Source organism: Budorcas taxicolor, chromosome 18 (genome assembly GCF_023091745.1).
Source record: "Budorcas taxicolor isolate Tak-1 chromosome 18, Takin1.1, whole genome shotgun sequence".
Lineage (NCBI taxonomy): Eukaryota > Metazoa > Chordata > Mammalia > Artiodactyla > Bovidae > Budorcas > Budorcas taxicolor.
This window is the reverse complement of record NC_068927.1, coordinates 51,469,180-51,486,427: the sequence shown is the minus strand read 5'-3', so window position 1 is coordinate 51,486,427 and position 17,248 is coordinate 51,469,180. Positions and strand designations below refer to the sequence as shown.

At 42.8% G+C, this 17,248-nt stretch overlaps 1 protein-coding gene across 1 annotated transcript; it reads left to right on the top strand.

Annotated features, from left to right (window-relative positions):
• Nucleotides 1-641: 641 nt before the first annotated feature.
• Nucleotides 642-14,956, top strand: LOC128063735 (cytochrome P450 2B4-like). The gene is made up of 7 exons (XM_052656547.1): nt 642-806; nt 9,520-9,682; nt 9,773-9,922; nt 10,655-10,815; nt 11,243-11,419; nt 13,483-13,624; nt 14,787-14,956. The coding sequence occupies exons 1-7, from the start codon at nt 642-644 to the stop codon at nt 14,954-14,956; spliced, it is 1,128 nt and encodes a 375-aa protein (XP_052512507.1).
• The last annotated feature ends 2,292 nt before the right edge of the window (nt 14,957-17,248 follow it).

Below are 17,248 nucleotides of genomic sequence, written 5' to 3'. Positions count from 1 at the left end.
GGGCACGGGTTTCTACCCTAGTTGGGAAAGATTCCACATGTCACACAATGGGGCAAAATAAAATGATAAGATAAAATAAAATAAAATAAAACACTTGCTGTGAAATGAATGCATGAATCATCTCAGCCCACATGGAGTTAGGTCTCCCATCAGACCCCACCTCCTCCTCCACACCACACTCTCTGCAGATGTGCAAACAAACCCCAAGCCCCAGCGGGCACAGGAAGCCCATTACTGCTGGCCAGCTAACCTCAGTCCCTCATGATGCAATGCCACTCACTGACAAAACTGTCTGAGAGCTGCCCTTGTGGTGCCAACACTCTAAACACAGCCTCCACAAGTTCCTGGAGCTGACACCACTCTTCTTCCTTGGGAGACATGCTCTCTGTTCAAGGGAATTGCCCACCAAGACAATTCCAACCCACAAGGGCTTATCAGAAGCTGCTTGGGATCCAGAGATGATAAACATCGTGGCCTCTGCAGCACCTGGTCCTTTGGGCTCCCTCTTGTCTCTGGAGAGTTAGCAGGAGCTCTGCCAAGGGAGGATCTTGACACACCTATTCCACCCATAGGGCAAAATAACAAACAACAAAGTAAGCTACATTTAAGAGGGACAGCTTGATCAAAGGCAGGCCCAGACCATGGCTCTCTCCGCCATCCTGTTCTTCATTCTCTTCATTGGCCTCCTGCTCCTCTGGGGCTGCCCTGCTTTCCGGGGCCACCTCCCTCCTGGACCCTGGCCTCTGCCCTTCCTGGGGAATGTCCTGCAAATGGACCAGAAAGGCCTCCTCAAGTCTTTCCAGGTGGTGAGATGGAAAGGGCAAAGGAGGTGGAATAATTAAAGAAGGGATTGTCTACCCACTCCAGTATTCTTGTCTGGAGATTTCCATGGACAGAGGAGCCTGGCTGGCTACTCCCTGAGATCACAGAGAGTTGGACACAACAGAGTGACTTACACTTTCGTTTTATATATAGTAGTGTATATATGTTAATCCAAATTCCCCAATTTATCACATTCCCTTTCCCCACTAGGTAACTGTAAGTTTGTTTTCTATATCTGTAATTCAATTTCTGTTTTGTAAACAGGTCCGTTTGTACCATTATTTTAAAGATTCAATGTATATGTGACACCATATATTTGTTTTTCTGTGTCTGACTTACTTTACTCAGGATGACAATTTCGAGGTCCATCTGTGTTGCTGAAAATGACATTACTTCATTGTTTTTTATGGCTGAGTAATTTACCACTGTATGTATGTACCACATCTTTTTTACCCACTCCTCTATCTATGGGCATTTAGGTTGCTTCCATGTCCTGGCTATTGTAGACAGTGCTGCAGTAAAGACTGGGGGGCATGTATCTTTTTGACTTATGGTTTTCTTTGGATATATGCCCAAGAGTGGGATTCCTGGGTCATAAGGCAACTATATTTTTAGTTTTCGGAAGAACATTCATACTGTTCCCCATACTGGCTAGACCAATTTACATTCTTACCAACAGTGTAGGAGGGTTCCCTTTGGAGAGAGACATTCGAATAGACGTGAGACTTTGAGCTGTGACACCGTGTGGGTTGAGAGGGAGAGATTCTATAGCTTGGATGTAGGGAGTCTCTGTAATTCTTTTTCTTTTTTTCATTTTAAAAATTTTATTTATTTTAATTGGAGGGTAATTACTTTACAATATTGTAATGGTTTTTGCCATACATTGACATGAATCAGCCATGGGTGTACATGTGTTCCCTATCATGAACCCCCTCCCACCTCCCTCCCATCCCATCCCTCTGGGTCATCCCAGTGAGCACCCTGTCTGTTTCGCATATGATAATATACACGTTTCAGTGCTATTCTCTCAGATCATCCAAGCCTCGCCTTCTCCCACAGAGTCCAAAAGACTGTTGTATAAATCTGTGTCTCTTTTGCTGTCTCACATATAGGGTTATCATTACCATCTTCCTAAATTCCATATATATGTGTTAATATACTATGTTGGTGTTTTTCTTTCTGCCTTACTTCACTCTGTATAATAGGCTCCAGTTTCATCTACCTCATTCAAACTGATTCAAATGCATTCCTTTTAATAGCTGAGTAATATTCTGTGGTGTATATGTACCACAGCTTTCTTATCCATTCATCTGCCGATGGACATCTAGGTTGCTTCCATGTCTTGGCTATTATAAACAGTGCTGTGATGAACATCAGGGTACATGTGTCTCTTCCAAGTCTGGTTTCCTCGCTGTGTATGCCCAGCAGTGGCATTGCTGGGTCATATGGCAGTTCTATTTCCAGTTTTTTAAGGAACCTCCACACTGTTCTCCATAGTTGCTGTACTAGTTTCCATTCCCACCAACAGTGTAAGAGGGTTTCCTTATCTCCACACCCTCTCCAGCATTTATTGTTTGTAGATTTTTGGATAGCAGCCATTCTGAGTGGTGTGAGATGGTACCTCATTGTGGTTTGGATTTTCATTTCTCTGATAATGAGTGATGTTGAGCATCTTTCCATGTGCTTGTTAGCCATCTGTATGTCTTCTTTGGAGAAATGTCTATTTAGTTCTTTGGCCCATTTTTTGATCGGGTTGTTCATTTTTGTGGAATTGAGCTGCACGAGCTGCTTGTATATTTTTGAGATTAATTCTTTGTCAGTTGCTTCGTTTGCTATTATTTTCTCCCATTTTGAAGGCTGTCTTTTCACCTTGCTTATAGTTTCCTTCGTTGTGCAAAAGCTTTTAAGTTTAATTAGGTCCCATTTGTTTATTTTTGCTTTTATTTCCATTACTCTGGAAGGTGGATCATAGAGGACCCTGCTGTGATTTATGTCAGAGAGTGTTTTGCCTGTGTTTTCCTCTAGGACTTTTATAGTTTTTGGTCTTACGTTTAGATCTTTAATCCATTATGAGTTTATTTCTGTGTATGGTGTTAGAAAGTGTTCTAGTTTCATTCTTTTACAAGTGGTTGACCAGTTTTCCCAGCACCACTTGTTAAAGAGATTGTCTTTTCTCCATTGTATATTCTTGCCTCCTTTGTCAAGAATAAGGTGTCCATAGGTGCATGGATTTATCTCTGGGCTTTCTATTTTGTTTCATTGATTTATATTTGTGTCTTTGTGCTGGTACCATACTGTCTTGATGACTGTAGCTTTGTAGTATAGGTTGATTCCTCCAGTTCCATTCTTCTTTCTCAGGATTGCTTTGGCTATTCAAGGTTTTTTGTATTTCCATACAAATTGTGAAATTATTTGTTCTAGTTCTGTGAAAAATACCATTGGTAGCTTGATAGGGATTGCATTGAATCTATAGATTGCTTTGGGTAGTATACTCATTTTCACTATATTGATTCTTTCAATCCATGGACATGGTGTATTTCTCCATTGGTTTGTGTCCTCTTTGATTTCTTTCATCAATGTTTTATAGTTTTCTATATATAGGTCTTTTGTTTCTTTAGGTAGATACATTCCTAAGTATTTTATTCTTTTCATTGCAATGGTGAATGGAATTGTTTCCTTAATTTCTCTTTCTGTTTCCTCATTGTTAGTGTATAGGAATGCAGGGGTTTCTGTGTGTTAATTTTATATCCTGCAACTTTACTATATTCATTGATTAGCTCTAGTAATTTTCTGGTGGAGTCTTAGGGGTTTTCTATGTAGAGGATCATGTCATCTGCAAACAGTGAGAGTTTTACTTCTTCTTTTCCAATCTGGATTCCTTTTATTTCTTTTTCTTCTCTGATTGCTGTGGCCAAAACTTCCAAAACTATGTTGAATAGTAGTGGTGAGAGTGGGCACCCTCTTCTTGTTCCTGACTTTAGGGGAAATGCTTTCAGTTTTTCACCATTGAGGATAATGTTTGCTGTGGGTTTGTCATATACAGCTTTTATTATGTTGAGGTATGTTCCTTCTATTCCTGCTTTCTGGAGGTTTTTTTTTTTTTTTTTAAATCATAAATGGATGTTGAATTTTGTCAAAGGCATTCTCTACATTTATTGAGATAGTCATATGGTTTTTATCTTTCAATTTGTCAATGTGGTATATTACATTGATTGATTTGCAGATATTAAAGAATCATTGCATCCCTGGGATAAAGCCCACTTTATCATGGTGTATGATCTTTTTAATATGTTGTTGGATTCTGTTTGCTAGAATTTTGTTAAGGATTTTTGCATCTGTGTTCATCAGTGATATTGCCTGTAGTTTTCTTTTTTTGTGGCATCTTTATCTGGTTTTGGTATTAGGGTGATGGTGGCCTCATAGAATGAGTTTGGAAGTTTACCTGCCTCTGCAATTTTCTGGAAGGGTTTAAGTAGGATAGGTGTTAGCTCTTCTCTAAATTTTTGGTAGAATTCAGTTGTGAAGCTGTCTGGTCCTGGGCTTTTATTTTGCTGGAAGATTTCTGATTACAGTTTCGATTTCTGTACTTGTGATGGATCTGTTAAGATTTTCTATTTCTTCCTGGTTCAGTTTTGGAAAGTTAATGCTTTTCTTAGAATTTTTCCATTTCTTCCAAGTTGTCCATTTTGTTGGCATATAGTTGCTGATAGTCGTCTCTTATGATTCTTTGTATTTCTATGTTGTCTGTTGTGATCTCTCCATTTTCATTTCTAATTTTGTTGATTTGATTCTTCTCCGTTTGTTTCTTGATGAGTCTGGCTAATGGTTTGTCAATTTTATTTATCCTCTCAAAGAACCAGCTTTGAGCTTTGTTGATTTTTGCTATGGTCTCTTTTGTTTCTTTTGCATTTATTTCTGCCCTAATTTTAAACATTTCTTTCCTTCTACTAAAACTGGGGTTCTTCATTTCTTCCTTTTCTAGTTGCTTTAGGTGTAGAGTTAGGTTATTTATTTGACTTTCTTCTTGTTTCTTGAGGTAAGCCTGTATTGCTATGAACCTTCTCCTTAGCACTGCTTTTACAGTGTCCCATAGGTTTTGGGTTGTTGTGTTTTCATTTACATTCATTTCTATGCATATTTTGATTTCTTTTTTGATTTCTTCTGTGATTTGTTGGTTATTCAGAAGCATGTTTTTCAGCCTCCACATGTTGGAATTTTTAATAGTTTTTTTCCTGTAATTGACATCTAATCTTACTGCATTGTGTTCAGAAAAGATTCTTGGAATGATTTCATTTTTTTAAAATTTACCAAGGCTAGATTTATGGCCCAGGATGTGATATATCCTGGAGAAGGTTCTGTGTGCACTTGAGAAAAAGGTGAAATTCATTGTTTTGGGGTGAAATGTCCTATAGATATCAATTAGATCTAACTGGTCCATTGTATCATTTAAAGTTTGTGTTTTCTTGTTAATTTTCTGTTCAGTTGATCTATCCATAAATGTGAGTGGGGTATCAAAGTCTCCCACTATTATTGTGTTATTGTTAATTTTCCCTTTCATACATCTTAGCATTTGCCTTACATATTGCGGTGCTCTTATGTTGGGTGCATATATAATTATAATTTTTATATCTTCTTCTTAGATTGATACTTTGATCATTATCTAGTGTCTTTCTTTGTCTCTTTTCACAGCCTTTATTTTAAAGTCTATATTATCTGATATGAGTATTGCTACTTCTTTTGGTCTCCATTTGTGTGAAATATCTTTTTCCAGCCCTTCACTTTCAGCCTGTATGTGTCCCTTGTTTTGAGGTGGGTCTCTTGTAGACGACATATATAGGGGTCTTGTTTTTGTATCCATTCAGCCAATCTTTGTCTTTTGGTTGGGGCATTCAACCCACTTACATATAAGGTAATTATTGATAAGTATGATCCCATTGCCATTTACTTTATTGTTTGGGTTCAAGTTTATATATCCTTTCTGTGTTTCCTGTCTAGAGAATAACCTTTAGCATTTGTTGAAAAGCTAGTTTGGTGGTGCTGAATTCTCTGAGCTTTTGCTTGTCTGTTAAGCTTTTGATTTCTCCTTCATATTTGAATGAGATCCTTACTGGGTACAGTAACCTGGGTTGTATGTTTTTCTCTTTCATCACTTTAAGTATGTCCTGCCATTCCCTTCTGGCCTGAAGAGTTTCTATTGAAAGATCAGCTGTTATCCTTATGGGAATCCACATGTGTGTTATTTGTTGTTTTTCCCTCACTGCTTTTAATATTTGTTCTTTGTGTTTGATCTTTGTTAATTTGATTAATATGTGTTTATCCTGTTTGGGATTCTCTGGGTTTCTTGGGCTTGGGTGACTGTTTCCTTCTCCATTTTAGGGAAGTTTTCAACTATTATCTCCTCAAGTATTTTCTCATGGCCTTTCTTTTTGTCTTCTTCTTCTGGGACGCCTATGATTCAAATATTGGGGCATTTAACATTGTCTCAGAGGTCCCTGAGGTTGTCCTCATTTCTTTTAATTATTTTTTCTTTTTTCCTCTCTGCTTCATTTATTTCTACCATTCTATCTTCTACCTCACTTATCCTATCTTCTGCCTCCATTATTCTACTGTTGGTTCCCTCCAGAGTGTTTTTGATCTCATTTATTGCATTATTCATTGTTGATTGACTCTCTTTTATTTCCTCTAGGTCCTTGTTAAACATTTCTTGCATCTTCTTAATCCTTGTCTCTAGGCTATTTATCTGTAACTCCATTTTGTTTTCAAGATTTTGGATCATTTTTACTATCATTATTCTGAATTCTTTTTCAGGTAGACTCCCTTTCTTCTCCTCTTTTGTTTCATTTGATGGGCATTTATCATGTTCCTTTACCTGGTGAACATTTCTCTGCCTTTTCATCTTGTTTAGACTGCTATGGTTGGGGTGGCCTTTCTGTATTCTGGCAGTTTGTCATTCCTCTTTATTGTGGAGATTCCTCCCTGTGATGGGGTTGGACGAGTGGCTTGTCAAGGTTTCCTGGTTAGGGAAGCTTGTGTTGGTGTTCTGGTGGGTGGAGCTGGATTTCTTCTCTCTGGAGTGCAATCAAGTGTCTAGTAGTGAGTTTTGAGATGTTTATGGGTTTGGTGTGACTTTGGGCAGCCTGTATATTGAAGCTCAGGGCTATGTTCCTGCGTTGCTGGAGAATTTTCATGGTATGTCTTGCTCTGGGACTTGTTGGCTCTCAGGTGGTGTTTGGTTCAGTGTAGGTATGGAGGCTTTTGGATGAGCTCTTAGCGATTAATGTTCCCTGAGTCAGGAGTTCTCTGGTGTTCTCAGGTTTTAGGCTTAAGCCTCCTGCCTCTGGTTTTCAGTCTTATTCTTACAGTAGCTTCAAGACTTCTCCATCCATATAGCACTGATGATAAAACATCTAGGTTAATGGTGAAAAGATTCTCCACAGTGAGGGACACCTAGAGAGGTTCACAGACTTACATCAAGAAGAGAAGAGGGAGGAGGGAGATAGAGGTGACCAGGAGGAGAAGAGGGGAATGAAAAGGGGAGAGAGCAATCTAGCTAGTAATCAATTTCCTATGTGCTCTCCACAGTCTGGAACCCTCAGAGAGGTTCACAGAGTTACATAGAGAAAAGAGGGAGGAAGGAGATAGAAGTAACCAGGAGGAGAAGAGGGGGAATCAAAAGGAGAGAGACAGATCTAAGCAGTAATCAGTTCCCTAAGTGTTCTCCACACCCCGGAACACACAAAGAGATTCACAGATATGGGTAGAGAAGAGAAGGGGGAGGGAGGACATAGAGGTGACCTGAGGGAGAAAAAGGAGAGTCAAAAGGGGGAGAGAGTAATAGAGGACTTAAAAAAAAATTTTTTTTAATTTTAAATTTTCTTAGAAAAATTTTTTAATGATAATAGTAATATATCTAGGAATTTCTCTGGAGTTGTTGCGGGCAGTGTGGGGTCAGTTCAGTTTCAGATAGTTTCTTGCTTCAGCTTATTCTTCTCAAGATCTATAGGCCCATTCCAATGTAGCCGGTGCTAACTACAGGGCTTTAATCTGTTGCACCTGTCACTTCCAAAGCAGTTCCCTCTGTTTATTTTGGTTTCTTCTGTTTGCAGGTCTCTTCAGTGTCTAATTTCCACCCTGACACAAGGGAGTGAAGGTGGTCACTTCTTTAGGCTCACTTGTTCAATCGTGCTTTGGGGAGGGAGGAACACTGCAAACAAATATCACTGGCATGTGTGGGGAGTGCTTGCAGTATCTCAGCCACACTGGGTTTGCCCCCACTCATGGCATGTGTGCTTTCCCAGTCTACACTGCTCAGGCTCCAGGTTGCTCTGCAGGGGAACTGTCTAAAGTGGGCCCTGGGCTGTGTGCACTTCCCAGGTCTAAGCCACTCAGGTTCAGGTTCTCAGGTATTCCACAAAGGCACAGACTCGATTGGGCTTGCATTTTGTGCCTTTCCTAGGTCCTAGCAGCTCAAGGACCATGTGCTTGGAGAGTGCACTCTCCCCAGGTAGTGGATGTGTCTTATTGCCTCCCCTGTCCCAGCCACTTGGTTTCCTGGGTACACAGCAGGCGCGCCGTCTCAGGTATACCGTGTGTCTCTTCTGGGGAGCTGATCTCTGGCTGCGACCCTCCCGGTGGATGTCAGCTGTCCAGAATCCCAGGAAGTCTTGGTTAGCACCTGGGAGCCTGCTTGCAGTTTGGTAGAGGATGCCATCTCTGGGGCTGAGATTGCCCCTTTCCAGCTCTGGCTGCCACCTGCCTGCCTCCCTGCCTCCGGCACGGGATGGGCCAGTCCACAGCTGGCTAGCTCTCCTCTGGTATTAGCTTAGTCCTTTGTTCTGTGAGGGGGCCCTGCAGTGCCTTAGGTTAGGACTTTTTGCAGGATAGTTCTCTTTCTCTCTCTCTCTCTCTTTTTTTCCCTCACTCTCTCTCTGGCTATCCTACAGTTTGGGTTACTACCTCACATTAGCTCCCTCAGATTGCCCTCAGGGCATTCAGACCTGGTCCCTACCCTAAGCAATGCAGCCCGTGCCTCCGTGTTCAGCCTCTGCTTGCTGGTGGCGAGCATCTGGGCTACTTCTCTGTGGGGAGTTGCCATTAGGCATGTAATCTGTGGGTTTTATTTATTTATTTATTTTTCCTCCTGGTTATATTGCCTTCTGAGATTCCAAAACTCCCCACAGACCCACCAGTGAGAGGGTTTCCTGGTGCTTGGAAACCTCTTTTAAGACTCCCTTCCTGGGATGGGTCTCCATCCCTAACTCTTTTGTCTCTCTCTCTATCTTTTATATTTTGTCCTACCTCCTATTGAAGACAATGGACACCTTTCTGGGTGCCTGATGTCTTCTGCCAGCGTTCAGAAGTTGTTTTGTGAAATTTTCTCAGTGTTCAAATGTTCTTTCGATGAATTTGTCAGGGAGAAAGTGGTCTCCCTGTCCTATTCCTCCACCGTCTTAGGACCATGCCCTCTGTAATTCTTAAAAGCAAAGCTGGGAGGGCTCAGGGTAAAGTCAACAGAGGCGGATGCTTCGGGTCAGGTGATATATGTGAGGTTCGGAGGAAACCATAGAGTTCCAGTCTTTGCTCTTCCCTGATGGGGCTGTAGCCTGCAGGGTAGGCTAGCTGGGAGGTGTGATCCAGGGGTGAGGTGGAGATCCTTTTCTTGAGTCAGAGAGTGAGACCTGGACTCTGCCCCCACAGCTGCGGGAGAAATATGGGGATGTCTTTACCGTCTATCTGGGGTCTCGGCCAGCTGTCATCCTGTTGGGGTACGAAGCAATGAAGGAGGCTCTGGTGGATCAGGCTGAAGCGTTCTCTGGCCGAGGGCACATCACCATCATTGACTCTCTCTTCCAGGAACCAGGTGAGTGGGGGGATAGGGGTGAGGATTAGGGAGAGGAGGAGGGACTATCTCATGTGCCTTCAAAACCTTCCCTCCACACCACACCATCAGGTCTGGGTCTTGCCAGTGGGAATTCATGGAAGGTTCTACGGCAATTTTCTGTGACCACCATGAAGGACTTTGGGATGGGGAAGCGGAGGATTGAGGAACGAATCAAGGAGGAGGCTCAGTCTCTGGTGGAGGAGCTTCGGAAATCCCAGGGTGAGTGCAGACTGGGTGGAGGTGGGGATGAGATGGGGTGAGAGAGAGGGAGAAGGCGTGTGACTGATAAAGAGAGATCCAGAGACGAAGACAGAGAGAGGCAGAAATAGGTTCAGATAAACAGAGGAGAAGGAGATAGAGACAGAAAAAGAGAAAGAGAATGAGGAAAAACAGAGAGAGGCAGAGACTAGTAAAGAGAGAGGGAGAGGCAGAGAAAGTAGACAGAAGCACAGAGAGCATAGACAGAGAAACACAGCAAAAGCAAGACAGAGAGATATGGAGAAGGTGACACAATAAATCTAGGAACAGAAACTGCAAGGAAAAGTGAAAGCAAAAAGTCAAGGGAGTAGGGACTTAAAGTCAGGGGAACACGGAATGTCAATGAGGTTAAGGAGAGGGGCTACAAAGATGTGGCAAGAGAACAGAGAAGAAGGAGTGAGTCTGAAAGAAAGAGTGAGTAGAGTTAATGAAAAGACCAGAGAAAGTCCAGAGAAAGTCAGCCCAAGACATAGACCAAGAAAAGCAACAAAAGACTCAGAGGTGAAGACTTTCAGAAAGAAAATCTTAGATACCCAATGAAAGCCCAGTCAGCCAAGGGAAAGACAAAGAAACTAATCAAAGGAGCTAGGATGAGATGGCACCAGCCAGGATGAGATGGCACCAGTCAGGTCAGAGCCAATCAGAAGGACTGTGCAGGGGACCCCTCCCCCCATGACAGATCTCTCTCCTCAGGGGCCTACCTGGATCCTCATTTCCTTTTTAACTCCATCAGTGCCAACATAATCTGCTCCATTGTCTTTGGTGAGCGCTTTAATTATCAGGACCCTAGACTATTACAGCTGCTACATTTACTTAATGAAATCTTCATCATTCTCTCCTCCTTCTACACCCAGGTGAGTCATCAACTGCATAGTGGGCCAGCAATTAGGGTGGTGGACCCCAGAAAGAGATCAGATACTTTTTCTGTCCTGAACACTAAACACAGAAGGTTTAGTGGCCCTCCCAGGTGAGGCCGTCCGTCAGTTTGGGGGTCTAAATCAGGCCTTGGACAGGACGGGCTTCGAGAGAAGGAACCTCAGTAGATGTGAGAGTGACTGGGACTGGGTGCAGAGGTCCAGGCACCACTGTTTGCATGTGTGTGTGAGTATGTGTGTGTGTATGAGTGTGTGCATGCACACTCAGTTGGGAGGCACACCCTCCAAGTCCACGGGGTGAACGATGCCCTTTAGATGTTGCTACGTGTGCAGCTCAAAGCATCAACACTCACAGAACCAGCCCAGTGAATACAATGGGTTCTGTGCCTTGTTGGCTGCCCTGTAGGTGTTTGAAATCTTCCCGGGCATCTTGAAACACTTTCCTGGCAAACACATCCGCTTGTACAGCATGATTGAAGAAGTGAAAGCTTTTATCACTGAGAACGTGGAGAGGCACCAGAAGATGCTGGATCCCAGTGGCCCTAAGGACTTCATTGATTCCTTCCTGCTTCGCATGGACAAGGCAAGACCTGCCCCGGATATGCATTGGGGATGGGAATCAGAGTGATGGAAACTGTACTGACATTGAACTAATATCTTTCGGTGCGATGTATGTGTTCTTTAAACGTTGAAGTAGTTCCTTAAGGATTAGCAAGAAAGCCAAGATCCATAATCCCCCACCATTTCTCCCTATGCCTCTCCAAGCCTTCCTCCAAACAGCCTTTAAAGAGCTGGTAACTAAGCAGTTAACATGTGTCCAGTAAGCTTTCTCTGAGACACAGCTCACTCCTTCCCCCAGTTGTGATAGTCAAGACTGTTCTGATTGGTCAAGCTCCATGTATATTCAGATTGATAAAGACCAATGTCTGTTCTGATTGGTGCAGGCCAATGTCTGTTCTGATTGGTCTGGCAACAGCCATATCAGTTGTTAAATATGGACAAGGCAAGGGCTGCCCTGGGGGAGCCAGAAAGAGACTGATGGACACACTACTGTCATTGAGCTAGTTTCTTTGTGTGGGATGTACGTGTTCTTTAAATGTTGAAATACTTCTCTAAGGATTAGAAAGCAGTCCATGGTCCAATACCTTCCCTCTATTCCTTCCTAATCCTCTCCAAGCCTTCCTTCTGGAATGCTTTTAAAGAGATTAAGACCAAGGAGTTAACATGTGGCCCAGTAAGCTTACTCTGAGATGGATCTCATTCCTTCCTCCAATTCTGAGAGGCACAGAACTGAGTCTGTTCTGATTAGTCAGAAGCCCACAGCTGTTCTAACTGATTGAGATCAATGTCTGTTCTGGCAAGTGCCTCAGTTCAGTTCAGTTCAGTTCATTTCAGTTGCTCAGTCATGTCTGACTCTTTGCGACCCCATGAATCACAGCACGCCAGGCCTCCCTGTCCATCACCAACTCCCGGAGTTCACTCAGACTCACATCCATCGAGTCAGTGATGCCATCCAGCCATCTCATCCTCTGTTGTCCCCTTCTCCTCCTGCCCCCAATCCCTCCCCACATCAAAGTCTTTTCCAATGAGTCAACTCTTTGCATGAGGTGGCCAAAGTACTGGAGTTTCAGCTTTAGTATCATTCCTTCCAAAGAAATCCCAGGGCCGATCTCCTTCAGAATGGACTGGTTGGATCTCCTTGCAGTCCAAGGGACTCTCAAGAGTCTTCTCCAACACCACAGTTCAAAAGCATCAATTCTTTGGCACTCAGCCTTCTTCACAGTCCAACTCTCACCTCCATACATGACCACAGGAAAAACCATAGCCTTGACTAAACGGACCTTAGTCAGCAAAGTAATGTGCCTACTAGTTGTTAAATATATTCAGCAATATCCCTGGAATGTAAACTGCAAAGGCCAATCAGGAGTGCAATGACACCCCAGGACAGAGAAAATCAACAACAGCAATGACATCAAGAAATTAACCTCTAATTTTCATTGAGCTTATCATACATTATCAAAACAACTCCATGAGGATGTGCCAAGGCACAAAGAGGTTATATTCCTTGCCCAAATACACACAGCTGGTAAATGTTAGGGCCAGAATTTGAAGTCCAGACACTTTCACTCTGGAGCTCACCCTTTTGGTACCTTGTTGTTGGAGAAGACTCTTGAGAGTCCCTTGGACTGCAAGGAGATCCAACCAGTCCATTCTGAAGGAGATCGGCCCTGGGATTTCTTTGGAGGGAATGATGCTGAAGCTGAACTCCAGTACTTTGGCCACCTCATGCAAAGAGTTGACTCATTGGGAAAGACTCTGATGCTGGGAGGGATTGGGGGCAGGAGGAGAAGGGGACAACAGAGGATGAGATGGCTGGATGGCATCACTGACTCGATGGATGTGAGTCTGAGTGAACTCCAGGAGTTGGTGATGGACAGGGAGGTCTGGTGTGCTGAAATTCATGGGTCACAAAGAGTCGGACACGACTGAGTAACTGAACTGAACTGAACTGAACTGGCCTTGATTAGAGAAAAAAATGTTCAAGAAAAAGAAGAGGAACATGGTGTTGGTAGGGAGATAAGAAGACTCAGAAATGGGGAATTTCTGCAGGGGGAAATGTTAAGAATCACCCATCTCCATCTCTAGGAGCGCTCAAATCCTGAGAGTGAGTTTCACCAGGAGCATCTCGTTAACACGGTGCTCTCACTGTTCTTTGCTGGTACAGAGACCTCCAGCTCCACACTCTGCTTTGGGTTTCTACTCCTTCTTAAGAACCCTGGTGTCTTCGGTGAGCTGGGCTTATAGGAGGTGAGGGCGGGGAAGGAATGAGGGTCTCTAAGGCCATGCTGGGAGGCTGAGAGGCTGAGACAGATAACTTCTGTCCTGAGCGATCTGGGGGAAAAAAAAAATCACCCCTAGAGGGCTTCCCTGGTAACTCAGCTGGTAAAGAATCCTCCTGCAATGGGGGAGACCTGGGTTGGATCCCTGCATTGGGAAGATTCCCCTGGAGGAGGGCATGGCAACCCACTTCAATATTCTTGCCTGGAGAATCCCCATGGACAGAGGAGTCAGGTGGGCTATAGTCCATGGGACTGCAAGGAATCATATGTGACTGAGCAACTAAGCACAGCACACAGGCATTTGTAACTTGTAATAAAAGTTTGCTAGGGACAAAGCTCTTTGAAGTTGACAAAGTACTTTAGGATTTATTTTACAAAGAATTTTTCATGCAGGCAAGCACCCTCTGGTGTAGAAGGTGTTTGTACTTATGAAGTGTTTTGCAGTCTGCCCTGAGTGATGGTAAGGTGCCTTCTGGTTTTCAAAGAATGCTCCTGACTTAAAGCATTACCTTTTGCAGTGCATTTTGCTGTCTACTAAAGTACAGGACTCTTGCCAACTACTCTTTCAAGTGGACTAAGAACTTGACTTTTTAGTAGATATTGCCAAATTACAACTAATTAAAAAGCACCTTCACTGGTTCTCATGTTGATGTCTGCAGATCAGACTTGGAGATACTCTCACCTCAGCAGACTCCATTCTTTCATTGGAATGAATTTAAAGCCAGCCTGAGGGAATGACTTATCTAAAATCACATAGCAAGTGAGTGAGACAAAAGGAGATGACACCAGTTTCAGCTATAACTCATTTTTAGTTGGAAAAGCAAAAAGCACCATTAAGTGTTGAATGAATTTCCACCCACCTGTCCTTACCCAACTTACCCCCTGTCATAACTCATAACTAGAGTAGAAATAACAGATAAGACTTCTTCACAAACAAGTTTCTAACTTTCTTTTTTGATACCTTCATTGAGAGGAACGATAACCCAACATCTTAGAAAAGAACTTATAAGACCCTTTCATCAGTCTGCAGGTCATTTTCAGGTCACTTGGTTGAGTCCACTGTTATGGGCATTTGTTGACATACCCTCCTCCCACTTGAACTGTTCTCAGAGAAAGTCCAGGCAGAAATCGACAGAGTGATTGGTGCACACCGTCTCCCAGCTCTGGAAGATCGGGCAAAAATGTCTTATACAGATGCCATCATCCACGAGATTCAGAGATTCAGTGACCTAGTCCCTCTTGGTGTCCCCCACTCTGTCATCAAGGACACTCACTTCTGAGGATATTACCTCCCTAAGGTGAGACCAGCAGGGTCACAAATCTTGATTGTAGGTGCTGTCTGCCTCCAATCCTATGGTTCATATCTGGTTGTTGGACTATGATAAGAATTTTCATTTCCAGATTTCTATGGAAGAGAAGAGATTTTACAAATATACTGAAGTCTTCTTTCTTTTGTTCAGTCATATTTATTACCTTTACAAGATATTAGATTTGCTGGAGAATATAGAATATATTTTTGAAGCTCATTATACAGTAGAGTTGGTTTTTAAAAATCTTTTAAAATCATTTCCTCTTAATGTTTATATGAATCCATGTGTTTATATATATCCACACACACAACAATTGGCTCATACTGTGAGAGCCAGGTTGCAACTGAGTGACCTTGTCTTTTTATGCATCTAACACAATTTGCAATTTGTGTGTGTGTGTGTATGTGAGTGTGCCTTTATTTTTTAAATATAACAGTTTGCTGTGGATATATTGTTCAGGACAATGCCTATGGTTATAACTTATTTTTTTGCGGTAGCTTATGTTGCTGAGTATAGGTGTACCTAGAGGTGATATCCACAGTTTGAATCACCCAATGAACAGCACCCACCAGGTTATATTCTGGCCCCAGTCTTGGAGTCAGCTCTTTATAGGGCTCTGCTGAGTCAGATGTGAACCTTTTAGTTGATGGATCATAAAGTAGACCAAGGGGTCTTGGGGATGAGGGATCAGGGTGGTTGGTAAGGAAACCTGGAGGGATGGGACACTAGCAATCAAATGCGGGAGAGTCATTTCAACATTCCTGCCACCAACTATAGAGCCACACACTGGATGAAGCTCACTATCAGCTGTGGAGGCACATTAATAGATTCAGCCGCTCTTTGTTAATGGTCATTTGGGTCCAAGGTCAGAGAAACCCCAGTAAGATGGTACGTGCTGGGAGAGGGCATTAGAGGGCAGGCAGACTGAAACCACAATCACAGAAAAGTAACCAATCTAATCACATGGACCACAGCCTTGTCTAACTCAATGAAACTATGAGCCATGCAATCTATGGTGACCCAATATGGATGGTCATGGTGGAAAGTTCTGACAAAATGAGGTTCACTGGAGAAGGGAATGGTAAGCCACTTATTCTTGCCTTGAGAGCCCAATAAACAGTAAGAAAAGGCAAAAAGATAAAACACTGTAAGATGAACTCCCCAGGTTGGTTCAGTTCAGTTCAGTTACTCAGTCGTGTCCGACTCTTTGCGACCCCATGAATCGCAGCGCGCCAGGCCTCCCTGTCCATCACCAACTCCCAGAGTTCACTCAAACTCACATCCATCGAGTCAGTGATGCCATCCAGCCATCTCATCCTCTGTTGTCCCCTTCTTCTCCTCCCCCCAAACCCTCCCAGCATCAGAGTCTTTTCCAATGAGTCAACTCTTCACATGAGGTGGCCAAAGTACTGGAGTTTCAGCTTTAGCATCATTCCTTCCAAAGAACACCCATGACTGATCTCCTTTAGAATGGACTGGTTGGATCTCCTTGCAGTCCAAGGGACTCTCAAGAGTCTTCTCCAACACCACAGTTCAAAAGCATCAATTCTTCAGCACTCAGCTTTCTTCATAGTCCAACTCTCACATCCATACATGACTACTGGAAAAACCATAGCCTTGACTGTCGGAGTCCAGCTCCAGCAGCCAGGGAATCAACCTGAAGAGATGGGTGGTGTCAGCAAGAAATGACCCAGCCTCTCAATTTTCTTGGACTGCATAACTTTACTTCAAGCTTAAGATTCTTTTTATACTTTAACAAAAGCGTTAGGTCAGAGGTTTGACAGTTTCAATTTCCCCTCACCCAGATTTATTGTCTCCATAAATCATTGTTGCCCTTCAAACAGAGTTTCTGCTCCAGCGGTTCTCTCAAAATAGTGTTTACTTTAACTCATGATTACATTGTAACTTGTGCATAACACAAACCTCAGCTTATTTCTTATTTTTCTAAGTCCTGTTTGCCCCTAGTATCCTAAGCTTACTATTTCTTAAAAAGGGCTTCTAGCTATTAATATCTCTAAAGTTCCTAATCTTTATAAGCTATAGTAGAATATGCTAACACTACAACATTCCTTAAATCTTTAGCTTCTAACCATTTTAATTATTCCTAAGCCCTAAATTCAGCAAACTCCTTTGCCATAAACACTTTCCTCACAAATAGGCTTCAGATAGCAATCCCTCCCATGGCCACAAGCTGCAGCCTACATGCTCACCCTGGAACACTCTTTTGTAAAAGTCCTTGAACAAATGTCAATGATTAACTTT